Source organism: Equus przewalskii, chromosome 25 (assembly GCF_037783145.1).
Source record: "Equus przewalskii isolate Varuska chromosome 25, EquPr2, whole genome shotgun sequence".
Lineage (NCBI taxonomy): Eukaryota > Metazoa > Chordata > Mammalia > Perissodactyla > Equidae > Equus > Equus przewalskii.
The window spans coordinates 19743311-19759240 of record NC_091855.1 but is presented as its reverse complement, the minus strand read 5'-3'; the positions used below and the strand labels follow the sequence as shown (position 1 = coordinate 19759240).

At 40.2% G+C, this 15930-nt stretch overlaps 1 protein-coding gene across 2 annotated transcripts in view; it reads right to left on the bottom strand.

The window, feature by feature from the left end:
- Positions 1–11295, bottom strand: part of YLPM1 (YLP motif containing 1) — a 61573-nt gene extending 50278 nt beyond the window's left edge. For both annotated transcript variants that reach the window (XR_544305.2, XM_008516441.2), the window contains exons 1-2: positions 10206–11295; positions 768–1004 (exon numbers count right to left, since the gene is read on the bottom strand). Coding sequence is in view for 1 of the 2 variants with exons in the window: in XM_008516441.2 (XP_008514663.2) it covers positions 768–1004; positions 10206–11078 (1110 nt within the window). In the remaining variant the exon portion in view is untranslated. The remainder of the gene's footprint in view (positions 1–767; positions 1005–10205) is intronic.
- Between the last annotated feature and the right edge of the window lie 4635 nt (positions 11296–15930).

Here is a 15930-nt window from a genome sequence, read left to right as displayed (position 1 = left end):
TATTTAGATAACATATCTAGCTTTATTTATACTTTGATCATGGATACTAATACAAAGGAGTTTGTTAATTCCATAGTCTTCACTGGACTAACAAATCTCACTCTTCCTAAACAGGACACTATTTCCCCGACAAAGTAATCTACAGTTACTATCCTTTTCACTCTATGAGAAATCTCTTTCTTATTCACTTTCCACCAATGGACTACAGTGTAATCACTATGGTTCAATAGTTTCCACATAAGGCTCTTGGGGGAACAATGACCTTTGGACCAATGTGAGAACTTTCCTTGTGCAGTCAGTATACTAAGCGACAAGGATTATCACATTTAATGCTTCAACAGCTCTATGAGATAGCTATTTGAATATACCCAATTTGCAATGAGGAAATTGAAGCACAGAATGATTAACTAAGCTGCTGAGAGTCACTACCAACAAGTGGCAGTCCCTGGATTACGGCCTGGGCAGTCTGACAATACAAACTGAAGCTCTTAACTATCGCCTTGAAGTGCCAATATGAAAACACCCTGGCATCCCTTTAGTGCTTATACTCAATTTAGAGGAGTGTCTAATTCTTCACTCTCACTTAAACCATGAAAAAATGCCTTTTCTAAACATGGTAAGGCATGCGTCTGATTATTCCATAAACGGAATTTTCCATGTTCTTAAAACATGAAAAAATATATCCATTTATGACAAAGGTGTATATAAATGAATCAGGAAAAAAGCTGAATAATTTAATAAACACCAACAATTAATTTTATGGTTACCTGGGGTTCTTCGGGTGGGAGAGGAGGTGCTACCTCCTCATTAGGAGGTGGTAACGGGGGCTCCTCAGACGGAGGGGGTTCTGGTACTTGACTGGTGGCAGGTACCGTAACTTCTTCTTTTACTGGCTCGGGTGCATCCTTTGCTACAACAGGACCCTTTTTGTGCCCCGGCAAATGCACTTTTGTCCTCTGCTGCAAACTAAGCAGGTGTTGTCGATACCAATACTGCTGCTGTTCCTACAACAGAAAGCATTTTTGAGAATTTTACTTGAAAATCCTGTATATCTACAACTTGGAGCTACATTTGTGTCTGTGTTCACGTGTGTATAAGTAAGAAAAGCCAAAGCTGGGTTGAGAAAGGCAAATAAGCAAACAAGATCTTTCAATTCCTCCCCTAAATTTATACATTTAAGTTAAACCATACATGTTAATTCAACATATTTCTCTACTCTCTTAAAACACATGCTTTTGGAGGTGATAGCAGTCTTTCTGATAAAAGATCACAGTAAATCCTTTCAGTATTCACAGCTACCTGTTTTTAACCTGTCTTCAGTTGCTTCGGATTTATCCATGGAGGTCTTATAATTAATGAACATAACCCAACAGTCCTACCTCTTCTCTCTCTGCCAGCACTCTTCCCTCTTTTAAATACCTGTTGTATCACTAGTCTAGCCATACCCAAGTATATATGCATAAAAGAGAATATACCGTTTTAAAATGCTTTCTATTTATTTTAAAAGTCTCACTTTGCCTTCCAAATTATACTGTAATTTAATTTTCTGGAACCTTGTATTGTGCTTCCACTTTTAAAAATCATAAGTTTAACATGGAACAAAATTAGAAAATACAGCCAAGGGCCAGCCATGTGGCTTAGTGGCTAAAGTTATGCATGCTCCACTTCAGCAGCCCAGGTTCTCCAGGTTCAGATCCCGGGCACAGATCTACTCCACTCATCAGCCACGCTGTGGAGGCATTCCACATACAAAGTAGGGGAAGACTGGCACAGATGTTAGGCAGGGCTAATCTTCCTCAAGCGAAAAGAAAGAGGAAGATTGGCAATAGATTAGCTCAGGATGAATCCTCACCAAAAAGAAAGAAAGAAAGAAAATATAGCTGATCCTCCTTATTTATGGGATTCTGTAGTTGTAGATATCCCTACTTGCCAACATATATTTCCGACTCCAATCAATACTCAGGGCGCTTTGGCAGTCATTTCTAGACATGCATACAGCAGTGAAAAATTGGAGTTGCCTGACCTGCATGTCCCCAGCTGAGGGAGAACAGGGCCATGCCCTGCCTTTTTATGTAGCTGTCATACTGTAAGTGTCCTTTTCATGGTCTACTTAGGACCACATTTTCCACATTTCTATGTTTTTTCATTGGTGATTTTAACGTTTAAAATGGCCCCAAGCATAGCGCTCAAGTGCTACGTAGTTTTCCTAAGTGCAAGAAGGCTGTGATGTGCTTTACTGAGAAATATGTGTTAGATAAGCTTCCTTCAGGCATGTATTACAGTGCTGCTGGCCAAGAGTTCAATGTTAACAAGTCAACAATATATATTAAATAAGCTGCCTTTAAACAGAAACATGCATAAAACACGGTTACATATTGATTTGTTGCTGAAAATGTGACCAGAGGCTCACAGGAACCTGACCCTGTATTTCCCCTAGGAGCAGTGGTTCAGTAGTCACTAATTCATACTCCTGGTGACTTTATAGAACATAAATACCTCAAATAAAGAGAATCAACTGTACAAATAAGCAATAACTAATTAAAATCAATAAACAAGTCTTACCACTCAGAAATAACTATAGGATCTTCATTATCCCAGTATTCATTATGTAATCCCCATGGTTACAAGGTTGTATAAGGAAAAAATAGTTGTCATAACACTAAAATATTCACTAATGAACTACCCTATAGACTTCTATAGTTAACAACAGCACATATTTCTACTACAATTATAAGGACGCAGGATTTTATGAAAGTGATGTTGGAGAACTCTGGAACTCACTACTGATAGCTGAGGATCTAGCAGAAGTCCTCCCAGTTAATAACCAAAAAGAATTTTTATGATAGAAACTGCAAAAGAGAATAATATGAATATTTAAGGTTGAAAACTAGTCCCCAGGAAAACTGATAAATCCCTAAAATGTTTTTTCAATATATCCAAAAACAAAATAAAAGATGATACATAATGTTGCCATATAGTTTTGTCATAAAAATTATAGTAAAGAAATCCAATCTATACTTTATTTATTCTTTGTTCATTCTAAGACTCAGCTGTTCTTTATGATTTTGAGCTTTTTTCGAGATTTTGTCCTAAATCAAAATTTCTTATTTTTCACAATAAACTTTTGGTCCCTACATTAAATGGATTCATTTTACTTTTGTTCACTGGGATTCATTATCTTTGGATAAGCAGGATTTCCTATACTGTTAATATTTTACTGTATATCCTCTCCAATTTTCCACATGCAAACAGATGCATAAAATATACATCATACTCTTGTCTCACGAAATATACTTTTTGTTATCTTTTTTTCCCATGCATAGAATGTAACCTTCTTGGGAGAGAGATCTTATGCTTTTCTTATACCCTATCTGGTGCTTAAGCATAGTGTTGGAACACACAGTAGGATGTCAATAAACGGTTGTTGATCAACTGAGGACTTCCCTTCTAGGACACTCATTTCTATGACTTGAAACTTGCTCCAATTCACTGAGAAAAAAAAATGCCATCTAACTAACTCCATCTTGAAGTTTGGGTCATGACTGGTTCTTTTTTGTTTATCATACATATGATCTTTGGCTAATCATCAGTAATCATAGAGTTACTTTTACTGTTCAACATAAAAAAACAGCACACTGACCATAACAGTCAATGATGTAGTATTAAAACATTTTCAATTTTCTTCCATTATTTTATGAAAGTACTGAAAATAGCAACAAGTTTATCTTTCAGCTTAAAAAAATTAATAAACTCAGTCTCTTTCAAGTAAAAGTTAAAAGTTTCTTTTTTTAAATTGCTTTGAAAGCATCACTAAAAGATACAAACATGCAAACTGTCTATCACAAACTAGAAGCCAATGGCTACAGACAGGAAGACCGCACACGTCCAGATTCTTTATCGATTTGCACCCACTTTATTCTCATACTTCCCATCTTTGTCTTAGACTTAGTCTAGGGTGAAGAATCTTGGTAGGAGCTCAAGTACTTGTTGTGATACTTGCAATATGCACCGTAGGTCGTTTTCTATTTACTATGAACCCAATAGCAGAAACCAGATCTAATTCAATCCTAGGACTAGGCTTCAGCACATTTTTAAAGCTCTAAAAATGAATAACGATGACATCATTCAGAAATGTCCTCAGTGACCCCAAGAAGGGTGATTTATCTCTATTTTAGAAAGGAATTAAACCTGCCTGGACTTGCTAATGAAGGTGAACTTCATATAGTTAGTTCACAGGTCAAGGAAAGACATAGCATGTGACATTCAAAAAGAGACTGAATGAAGGGAGTAAAAAGGATATAAGAACTATTTTTCACAAATATCATTACGAAAAAAGGTGCTAATTTATTTAGTAAGAACTTACTGACCACTTGCCATAGGTACAGCGATAAACTAGGTACTAATTGATTTTCCAAGTAGGAAAATATAAAGGAGGAGGGTAGGGGAGAGAGAGGGTGTGTGTGTGACAAGTGAACGTGTGGGATATTTTAAAGACTAATTTTGAAGGTTGCCTTTCCCATCCAGGTTGATTATTGCAAATGCCTGTAACACTAAATGTTCCATGTCATATATCCTAAAAGTGAGGGAGAGGGGGAACCTGGTAAAATAATGAATTGGATTTTCATTTTAAAAATTTATTTAAAATATATTTACTTTCTTTCTTTTTGGTGAGGAAGATTGGCCCTGAGCTAACATCTGTTGCCAATCTTCCTCTCTTTGCATAAGGAAGATTGTCGCTGAGCTAACGTCTGTGCCAGTCCTCCTCTATTTTGTACATGGTATGCTGCCATAGCACAGTTTGACGAACGGTGTGTAGGTCCACACCCAGGATCTGGGCTCGTAAACCCTGGGCCGCCGGAGCAGATCGCACAAACTTAACCATCACTATGTCACCAGGCTTGAGGTTCACATCCTACTCCAGAAATTAAGGTCACCAGACAATCTTAGTCCCATCTTAAAAAATAAAACTCCTTTACTTCACCTCTTCCTCCAGCTCCTGCCCTCATTCTCTTTCTCTCTCCTTCAGTCAAACTTCTTGAAAGAGTTGTCTATACTCACCATCCCCATCTCCTCACCTTCCATCACTCCTCAAATCAATGCAATATGGCTTCAATCACTATGAAACCGCTCCTGCCAAGGTCAACAATAATCTACATGTCAGTAAATGCAAAAGAGAACTCACAGTCTTTATCTTGCTTGACCTCTCAGCAGTACATGACACAGCTGACCGCTCCATCCTTCTAGAAACAATCTTCTCTTCACTTCTGTGGCACTGCACTGTCCTGATTTTTCATCTGTTTGGCCTTTCTTCCGTTGGTTCCCTTAGATATTGTGATTCTATGGGGCAAGGCTCAATGTCCTTTAACCTCTATTCTTACTCTACACACACTCCTCAGGAGACTTCATCTATTTCTGTGCCTTCAAATACCATTTTTATGCTGATGACTCACAAGTCTATCATGTCTCCCAGATCTCGCTTCTAGACTCGACTTGTATCTAACTTCCAATTGTACATCTCCATTTGGAATCTAATATCTCAAGGACCTCAAATTCAGTACATATGTCTAAAATTTAACTCATCATTTTCCCTTCATTCTCAGACCTGTTCTTCCTCCTCCTCTAGGTTTTCCTATTTTATTAGTAAATGGGATCACAATCCACCCAGTGGCTTATCCCAGAAACCCAGAATCATCCTTGACGCCTCCCTCTCCACTACTACTCAATCTCTAATTGGATTCTAGCGCCTAAATATTTCTCCAGTCTTTCCAATTCTATCTCCACTATCACCATCCAAGTCCAAGCCACTGTTCTCTCTTGCCTGGATCATTCTATTAACCCTTCTCTCTAAATCACTCTTGCTCCTTTCGATTCCACGCTCCCCAGTGCATGCAGACTGAGCTTCAGAAAGGTCAATCTGTCACACTGCCTGTGTAAAATCCTTCAATGGCTTCCCACTGCCCTTAGGATAAAGTCCTCATAGACCCTCCCTGATCTGGTTTGTGCCTATCATTCTCACCCTGAGCTTTAAGTTTTACTGAACTTAATTCTTTCAAGTCTATCTGGTTAATTCCTACCCATTCTTCAGGTTTCACTTGGGAGGCCTCTTCAATTAGGTTAGAGCTCCCAGCTATATTCAATCATTTAAAAAAGTATTTGTTCTTCACCTAATAGGTGCTAGACCCTGAACAAGGCACTGTGAATACAACAGTGAGCTAAAAAAAGCTTTTCCTTGTTTCCTTGTGGAACAAACTAGTGATATTTTATATTTTATAATCCCACAGCATCCTGTGCTTCTCTTAATTACTTATTGTCTTTTTCCCCCCCATTGGAACAAGTCAATGAGGGACGTACCATATCTATCTTGTCCATCATTGCAACTCCAGTACTAAGCACAGTACTTGGCACATGGCTGTGATGCAATAAATACATGAACATTAAATGACTAAAAACTCTAATCAAAGTCAACAGCTTTACCTTATTAAGTTTTGAGAATAAAAGGATAAATAAAATCACAATTCATGAAAAAAGACTACTATGCACTTTACCTAGTCCTTTAAACACACAGAAAAGTTAATTCTTCAAAAAAGACATATTCCGTTAAATCAACAATGCTTTACTCTACAAATAGAAATTAAATGGAAGAATATCAAGTATTTATCCTGTTTTTCCTATACTAACTGTATGGCCAATCAAATAGCCCTGGTTCATGAATGAAAGTTTCTCTGTACAGAATTCCATATAGTAAATGTAGAAGAAATGGCAGAAAAAAATCACCATAGTGCAACCACTTAAAGAAGAAATAATTGACTCTGGCAAAGATCATCGATGGATGAACCACTAGCTCAAACATCAGATGCAAGATTAATGAGCAGCTTTACAGTGGAGGGACCAGACTGTCACCTCCTGATCAATCTCAGCACCACTCACAAACAGTGGGACAACCAGGCATTGCGCGCCTCCTCATGGGCTGCAAATGAAGAACACAGCACTACCTCGGTTATGAAGTATACTTGCCAAAAAAAGGCGAACTTAAATCTAAGAAGCTGTCAGAGTTAACTTCTAGTTTACGAAAAACACGGAAGAGAGAGGAACAAGTCAAATGACACCATGAGACAGCAGACAAATCCAGAATGCGGGACATTCTACAGGACAAATGACACAGATTTTTCATCAAGTTCAATGGCATGGGGTAGAAAAAGAGAATAGGAGAGAGTGATCTAAATCAGGAGTTCTCAACTGAGGATGATTTTTACCTCTGGGGGATATTTGGCAGTGTCTGGAAACAGTTTTGGTTGTCACCAGTGGGAGTACCACTGGCATCTAGTAGGTAGAGGCCAGAGTTGCTACTAAACATCCTATAATGCACAAGACAGCCCCCCCAACAAAGAATTATTCTGCCCAAAAATGTCTATACTGGATTCCGATTTGAACCAACAAAACATCATTGACTCCACGGGGAAATTTTAACACGGAAGATAGCAAGGAATTATTTTTAGTTCCATCAGTATGATGAGACAGCAGGGGAAATCTGAACAGACTGGGTATTAGATGATACAAAGAAACTGCTGTTAATTTTGTTAGGTGTTATAATGTATTTACCTAAGAAAAGATTCTTTTTTTTTTAAAGATGTCTAATTAAGAATGTAGGAATGATATGACATGAGATCTAAGATTCACTTTAAAATATTTCCTGAGAACAACAAAAAAGGCCTAGGTGAAGAAAATACGACAAAATCTTGATAGCTGCTTTTTGGGGTTTTTTGCCGAGGAACATTAGCCCTGAGCTAACATCCGTGCCAGCCTTCCTCCACTTTATATGTGGGTCGCCGCCTCAGCATTGCTGATGAGTGGCATAGGTCCATGCCTGGGATCCTCACCTGTGAAGCCAGGATGCTGAAGGGGAGCACACCCGATTTAACCACTACTATGGGGCCGGCCCTTGATAGTTGTTGAATCTGAATGATGAGTATGTCGGAGGAATCATACCATTATCTCTATTTTTGTGTGTTTAAAATCTTTCACCATAAAAATTTTTAATGACAGACCTCCAAATTAAATATGAATCAAAGAATAATGAATATGCAAAAAGGTTGTCAGAGATTGGCACTGGCATGAAGAAAATGTTTATCATCCAGTCAACTAACTATCCTAAGTCTGACAACTCTTCTATCTTATTCAACAAATCTTTGTGGAGAGCCTATAATTTGCAAGGCACTGTCCTAGGTGCTACAGGAGATAAAAAGATGAGTGAGTTAGTCCCGGTCTGCAAAGGACTTACAACCTGAACAGAACCAAACCAAATAGGTGAGTTCAGGCACAGCTTCATGGAGACCCTGACATATGAGATGTGCCTTGAAAGCAATACAACATTAAGAGGAGAGAGAGTGCTGAAGAAGTTGGGATGAATTCTAGACAGAAGTAAGGAAGCCTAAACAGGCTTACAAGGCCCTTCCTGATCAGGCCGGTTCACACCTCCTAAGCCTCATCTTCCACCACTTTCTTTCTGGCTCTCATGAAAGAACTGGAAGCACTGAATATTCAAAGCACTAAAATAAGTTCACTATAGACAAGGGTACAAAGGCAGAAAAGCAAAAGCAGTGTTCTTTGTATTTCTGTTAAGGACTGGTCTGATTCCCTCTCCCCGCCAAAAAACAACTCCCTTGTCTAAAACGCCAGAAAAACAATCTAGTGGAGATGAGGACATAAATGTCATATTTTGGCTTGGACCAACTCTGACAGTGTTTGACAACAAAAGCACTGGAAATTTCAGGGTAGGGTGGGAAGAGGAACAGAAATTCTGTCTCCATAACAAAGGAATCTGGGGGAAATAACCTGGTAAGGTGGTGGTCTGGTGTAAGCCAAAAGAATCACTTATTCTACTGTTTTACCCCAGCATCTCAAGTGTTTTCTCCTGTTCTTAATTTCTAACGCCAAACCACGGCAAAATGAGAATACTGCATCCCTTTCTTTCGGAATTCTTTTTTTTTTTTTTTTAAAGATTTTATTTTTTCCTTTTTCTCCTCAAAGCCCCCCCCCCGGTACATAGTTGTTTATTCCTCATTGTGGGTCCTTCTAGTTGTGGCATGTGGGACGCTGCCTCAGCGTGGTTTGATGAGCAGTGCCATGTCCGCGCCCAGGATTCGAACCAATGAAACACTGGGCCGCCTGCAGTGGAGCGTGCGAACTTAACCACTCGGCCACAGGTCCAGCCCCCGGAATTCTTTTATATCTAAATCTGAGCTTGTAGATGAAAAGATTGTTTCTTTCATTATGGACCCTTAGGTAGACTAGTAATTGCTGGAAGTGTATATTTTAAGAAATTATAACAAATGATTTATTCCACTTTAGCTCTATCTTCTTTTTTAAGGGAAAAATTCATTTATTACTGTTACCCTATCAACTTTTGACTGTTCTGTGGGAAGTTATCACTTCAAACAGAAGTTTAGAGGAATGGCTCTCTCATGAATGAAGAGATATCACAAACTTTTTTTTACTTTGGCCAAATTCCAAGGCTATTTATTACTCTGGAGTGAATGGTAACAATACAATGCAGCAAACTGGGTATGTCTCAAAGCTACCTTTAAGTGCTGTGAGAAAAGGATGTATGGGTCAACTTATTAAATGACCAACAGACTCCCAAAAGAGTCAAATGTGTAGACACTCCTCTATGTATTGCATAGGTATCTATAAGCATAATTAGGATTCTCCTGATAAGAACAAGATTTCCATCCTTCATTCGCTGAGAGCTCTTAATTCAGGAAGCTGACAGCTATCAGCGGCCCTTAAATAATTTTTTTAAAGAAGCTAACTGGTCATAAGGTTTATATGCATTTCAAGTGTCAGTCCTTTGAGAAGTTTCTTTTTTATGCTGCTTCTCAAATGGAAATTTTAGTTTAAATACAATTTTAAAACAAAGCCCTTTGCAACAGCAAGAAAACCAAAGAATGTATCTGAGAAGTAACTCTTGAGCCACCCCACAACTCTGTGGTGCCCAGAAACATCTTCAAACACTGCTCTTTTAATAATCCACCTTTAGCTAATTAAAAAGTTGGGATGTCAGACCTCTGAATCTTATGGAATCCTTTGGAGTGTAAATTAGCTAGTCATTGTGTGTTGGAATTAGGCTAAGCACTGGTTAGAGCCCTGAGGCCTGCTCACTTAGGGTCCTCTAGGTGAAGATGCCGCTCAGGCAGATGCTTTCTTACCTGTGGAGTCATCGTAGAGGGATCCGGCTCAGGGGCAGCTTGCTGCTGTTCAGCACTCTTGTTCTTGGCCCCACTCTCCAAAGGCTCTTGCTGGACAGTTGTCTTATTCCCAGAAGGGATGGACGATGGTGGTGGAGCTAGTAGCTGGGATTTAGAATGGCCTTGGGAGGGGCGGGAAGGAGATGCCTGAGAAGACGGCAAGTAGGGCTGGGAATGGCTCAAATAGGATTGCGAGGAGGAGGAAGAGGAAGAATAAGAAGGGGTGGGCGCCAGGTAGGATTGAGAAGGTGGGGACTGAGAAGGGGACGGCTGAGCAGGAGGCAGGTAGGGCTGAGACGAGGCCGGGGGGTAGTACGAAGGTGGCGGTTGAGGCGGGGGCATGTAAGATTGAGACGGGGGCATATAAGACCCCGGCGGTACAGGTGGCGATTCAGGGGGGGAATCCAGCTCCATGGGAACCAAACCAGGAGGCCCGTCTCGCTGGTGGTGGAGCATCTGGTGTTTGTACTGCTGCTGCTTCTGATAGCTGAGGGCCGGCCCAGGTGGCGGGGGCATCGGTGGCGGCGGTGGCTGCCAGTCCCCATAGCCGCCCCCCGGCATCACCGGCGGGGGCGGCAGGGGGGGCGGAGGAAGGTGATGGGGCTGGAGCACGCACTGCATCTGCTTCTGGTGCATCTGCTGCAGCTGCTGGAGCTGCGCCAGGTGCTGCTCGCGGAAGCTCATGAAGCCCGAGGAGGAGGGGGCCGCGGGAGTCGTCGAGCTCGAGTACCCGGGCCCCGGCGAGGCCTCAGGAAGGGCCACCGGCGGCGGCGGCGGGACCGGCGGCGGCGGATAGTGGCTGCTCCCGCCATACCGGCCCCAATTTGGGTACATAGCGGAGAAGAAGGCGCAGGGCTCGTCCCGGCGCCGTTACTCGTCGCAACCGACCTCCAGGAGCTGCGGCGGCGACGGCGACAACCGGAACTCGCGGCGCCTACAGGCCCCGGAGCGTGTAAACGGAGCGCGCCAGTGCGCCGGCGCTCCCGAGCTGGGCCCGCGACCGGCAAGGCGGGGACGGTCCTGCGGCGACTACGCCTGCGCAGTAGCCACCGAGAGGAGAACAAAGGCGAGATAGAGCGGCCCTTCGCTTGGCAACTCTCTGTTGCCATCTTCCTTCAGGTTAGGATAATGTAGGTGCGAGTAGACTGTTCTCATAAAACCGAGGAACCATAGAGTCTCACAGCTGAAGCGGGTGGTAGAGATCTTATCGCTCCACGGCTTCATTTTTGAATGAAAAAAAAAAAAAGGTTCCATTCACAATAGCAACAATCGCAACAACAACAACAAAAACCATGAAACAAGTAGGAATAACTCTAATAAGAAATATGTAGAATTCATACGAAGAAAACTACAGAACCATACAGAATCATATCCAACTGGGATAAAATTAGACAGGCAGTAATGAAGAGCCTTACCATGGTCCTGAATGAAAAGAGGAAAAATTGTGATGTCAGTTTTTATCAAATTAAATGAATAGACTTAATTCAAGTCTACAAAAAAGTCTGGGAACAAATCTGTGAAGATTAGAGACCTATTTTGACGACAGAATTTAAGACTACACGGATTCCTGCAGGCATATAAAAGGTAAAGTCTGCGGTTATTGTAAAAGAGGAGAAATGGAATTCTTTAAAATAATTCAACACATAAAAACTCATGTTGGAGAATCTCAGCTAAAGCAAAGACCAGATACAAAGATTGTCTAGAGAGGACGACCTGGAAAATAATCCAATCTCTCAGCATAAAACTAAACATGAACTCCTTTGGCTTGAGTGAATCACTGAAAAACAAAGCTGATACACACCGAATTCTGAAAAAACTCTCTAACTGAGAATATTAAGTGCTTCAGTATGTCAGTTGTGCACCACTTAAAGATTTGACCTTGCTTCCATCTTAGCAACCCAGATCTTCACCTCTCTTAGGAGATGGATGTGAGCGGAAAGTGGGGCATCTAAGTATTTGCCAGAAGATAGAGCTGCTCCTTCCCAAAAAGGAATTTAGTTGTGTTTCTTTTAACTTTTTACTGAAGTATAACATATATACATAAAATTACACATTGTATGTATACAGCTTAGTGAATTTTCACAAACCAATCACAATTGTGTAACCAGCACCCAGATCAGAACATTACTAACTCAGAAACCCTCGTTACTTGTATTGTTAACATTTTCAACTGAAATTCTTTTTAAAAAAATAAAAACATCTAATTAAAGGAGAAAATCGGATGATCATCTCATTAGATGCAGGAAACAAACGTCGTAAATTTCAACATCGTATTTGATTTTTAACATGATTTTTAAAATTTAGCAAGTCAGAAATAAAAGGGAACTGCCTTAATCTTATAAAGGGTATCTACTTAAAAAACTACAGCAAACATCACACTTAATGGTGAAAAGTTGAAAGTTTTCCCACTGAGATCAAGAATAGATGTCTACTACCGTCACATCTGTTATGGGTTGAATTGTGTCTTCCCCCAAAAAGAAGATACATTTAAGTGCTAACCCCCAGTACTTCAGAATGTGACCTTATTTGGAAATCGGGATGTTGCAGGTGTAATTAGTTAAGACGAGGTCACACTGGAGTGGGGCAGGCCTCAATCCAATATGACTGGTATCCTTAGAAGAAGCTAGCCACGTGAAGACACAGACACACAGAATGTCATGTGATGGTGAAGCCAGAGATTACAGTTACGCAGCTGCAAGCTAAGGGGAGGAACGAATGGAACTCTCATACACTGCTGGTGGGAGTGTAAATTGGGATGGCCATTCTGAAATACTATTTGACAGTATCTACTAAAGCTGAACAGAACCATAGCCTAGGACCCAGGAATCCACTCCTAGATGTATAACCAACAGAAATGTATACATATGTTCACCAGAAGACAGTACAAGAATGTTCACAGCGGCAGTATTTGTAATAGCTAAAAACTGGAAAACAACCCAAACATCCACCTATGCTAGAATCAAGTTGCAGTATATTTATACAATGGACTACAAAACTGCAATGAGAATGAACTATAACCACAGGCAACAACTAAGATGAATCTCACAAACATAATGTTGAGCAAACGAAGCTAGACAGAAAAGAATATATACTATATGTTTTCACATATATGAGTTCAAAAATAGACAAAACTGATACATAATGTTAGAATTCAGGACAGTAGTTACCCTTGCGTGGAGGGATAGTGACTGAAAAGGGGCACAAAGTGGTAATTACACAAATGGGGCTGCTGGTGATTTTCTGTTTCTTGATCTGGGTGCTGGTTACACAGGTAGGTTCAGTTTGTGAAAAGTTCATCAAGCTGTACCATTTATGATTTGTGCACTTTTCTGTTTGCAGAGTTCAATGTACCTTCCAGGAAATTTTGAACGATGGCAGTTCAAAAGAATATTTACTGTATAACTGACTTTACATATAGTTTAAAAATAGGCAAGATGAAATGATAATGTTAAAAGTGAAGGTAAAACAGCATAGGGAATATAGTCGATAATGTTGCAATGACTTTTTACAGTGACAGATAGTAACTAGACTTATCATAGTGATAATTTCATAATATATATATAAATATCGAGTTACTAAGATATACACCTGAAACTAATAGAATATTGTTTGTCAATTATACTTCAATTTAAAAAAATGAAGGTAGTGGCTGCTTTTGGGAGGAAGGAAAAGGGTAGTGACTGAGAGGGGGCATGAGTAGGGCTTCTGAGGTGCCAACAATGTCCTATTTCTTGAACCAAGTAAGTGGTAATTACACAAATAGTTGCTTTGTTAAAATTCATTAAGGTGTACATTTATCCTTTGTACTTTCTTGTTTGTGTGCTGTACTTTACCATTTTTGAAAAAGTTTTAAAGAACACAGGTGGGAAGGAGAAGAAAAGATGATAGTGGAAGACAGAGAAAGATGAGATGAGGTGGAGGAAGGTAGAGAGCTTTCTCTTTGCCTTTTCCTTTTCCACCCGGCATGGTAGGTTCTAGCTGTCAGGTCCTCTATCCAGAAACTCTGCCTCAGCAACAGGTCTTTCAGCACCTACTTGGGAGACAGCAACGCTGTTGAAGCATGCCATTCCACATTCCCCTCATTGTTTCAAGATAAATTTAGGAATTGTTCTAGATGTTATAGGGAATGCTATCCTCTAGGGTCTTACTCTCAGGGAACTAATATATAGCTGGCCATTCAAACCTTCTAGCCTGCACAACTAATTTTCAAAAATCACAGCCATCTTCATTATACAGAACCTCTGTCTTCAGAAAATTCTTTAAAAGAAGACTCATTGTGTAATGCTGTCCTCATGACACTTTAGTAGCACTTATTTCACATTATATGACCAACCCCAGGCACATTTTTAAAAGACTAATTTTACTAATCTAGAATGCAAAAAGTAAAGAACAATAAAAACATAAGGCGTTCTTATGCAGAATTAACTAAGGGATAAATTAAAGCACAAATCACACAAAACGTTTTGTGTGGGAGACTCTAGAGGGAGTCAGCTGTTAACTGACAGTAGCGTCAAAGTCAACTAGCAGGAGTCTTCTCTGGACTAAGTTTATAACCCAGCTGCATTTCTCTCCTCGTGTTTCATTCTTGCTGTTACTAGGGAGACTAGCAAGAGGGCTAGGAGGAGGAGGTGGCATTTGATTGGTTACTGGTTTGAAGCCATATTCTGAGTGGCTGGTGATTTGCATGCCATTTTGTAGAATAAAAATCCCTGCTAGCTCTTGCAGCTTGTACCAGTTCTAAACAGGATCTAGAAGCAGATTACCTGCTATTGGGCATATGCACCCTTAGGATGTTGAATGGATAGTGTCTAGATTCAGGATAACCTGGTCATACATAACCTTGACAATGTGAGTACTTTTTCCCCTTCCTAATGCCGTGGAGTCATGTTCTCATTTTATCCTAAAGAAACCCAAAGGTGCTCATAAGTAATCTCAATTGCATGTGGTCACTCCTTCCAATCATTCCCAATGGATCTGCACAGTTTAGGAGAACCTGGAACTTGGGCATGGTTGTATCCATTACAGTTCTTTGGATGTTATCCATAGCAACAGCTGAAATTTTAAAAGAAATGTGTTGAAAAGATATTGTAAAAGTCACAAAATAGACAAGAAGGTAATTAACTAGGTCTAGGAACAGGAATAAAGCCAAGGCAAAGCTATTCTACCATCAAAGCTCTGGAAGGTGTAAGAAACAAGGTTCAACTCTTTTTTTTTTTTTTTTTTTATCCCTTCAGCCACTTTCAATGCTGTCTCAGATAAATGGGGTGGTGAGAGGAAGGATCTGGAAGAATGAGACTCCAGTGCTCTCTTCAGCATCTATAGTGAAACGACCAGGTACACTGATCTAAATTCTAATAGAACTGCACCCAATTTAGGAAAATTTAAAACTCCAAGAACTGTTAGGAAGGAGAAGTGGATGTGGGCAAGCAAAAACAACAAATATATACTACCCTGGGCAAGGGCCTCCATTGTCAGGCAAACGGGCTCAAAGACAGGAGCATAAAAACGAGTTTAGCAGTATAGATCAAATGTAAAAAGATCATCACCAAAAAGATCTTGAGAGAGAACAAACACAGGCTTTCTGAGCACAGCCAAATTGGGAATGACTTTAAAATTTAAGGACTAATGTATTAATTAGGATGCAGTCTAAGCTGCTGTAACAATGAGACAATAAAGTACAATGGCT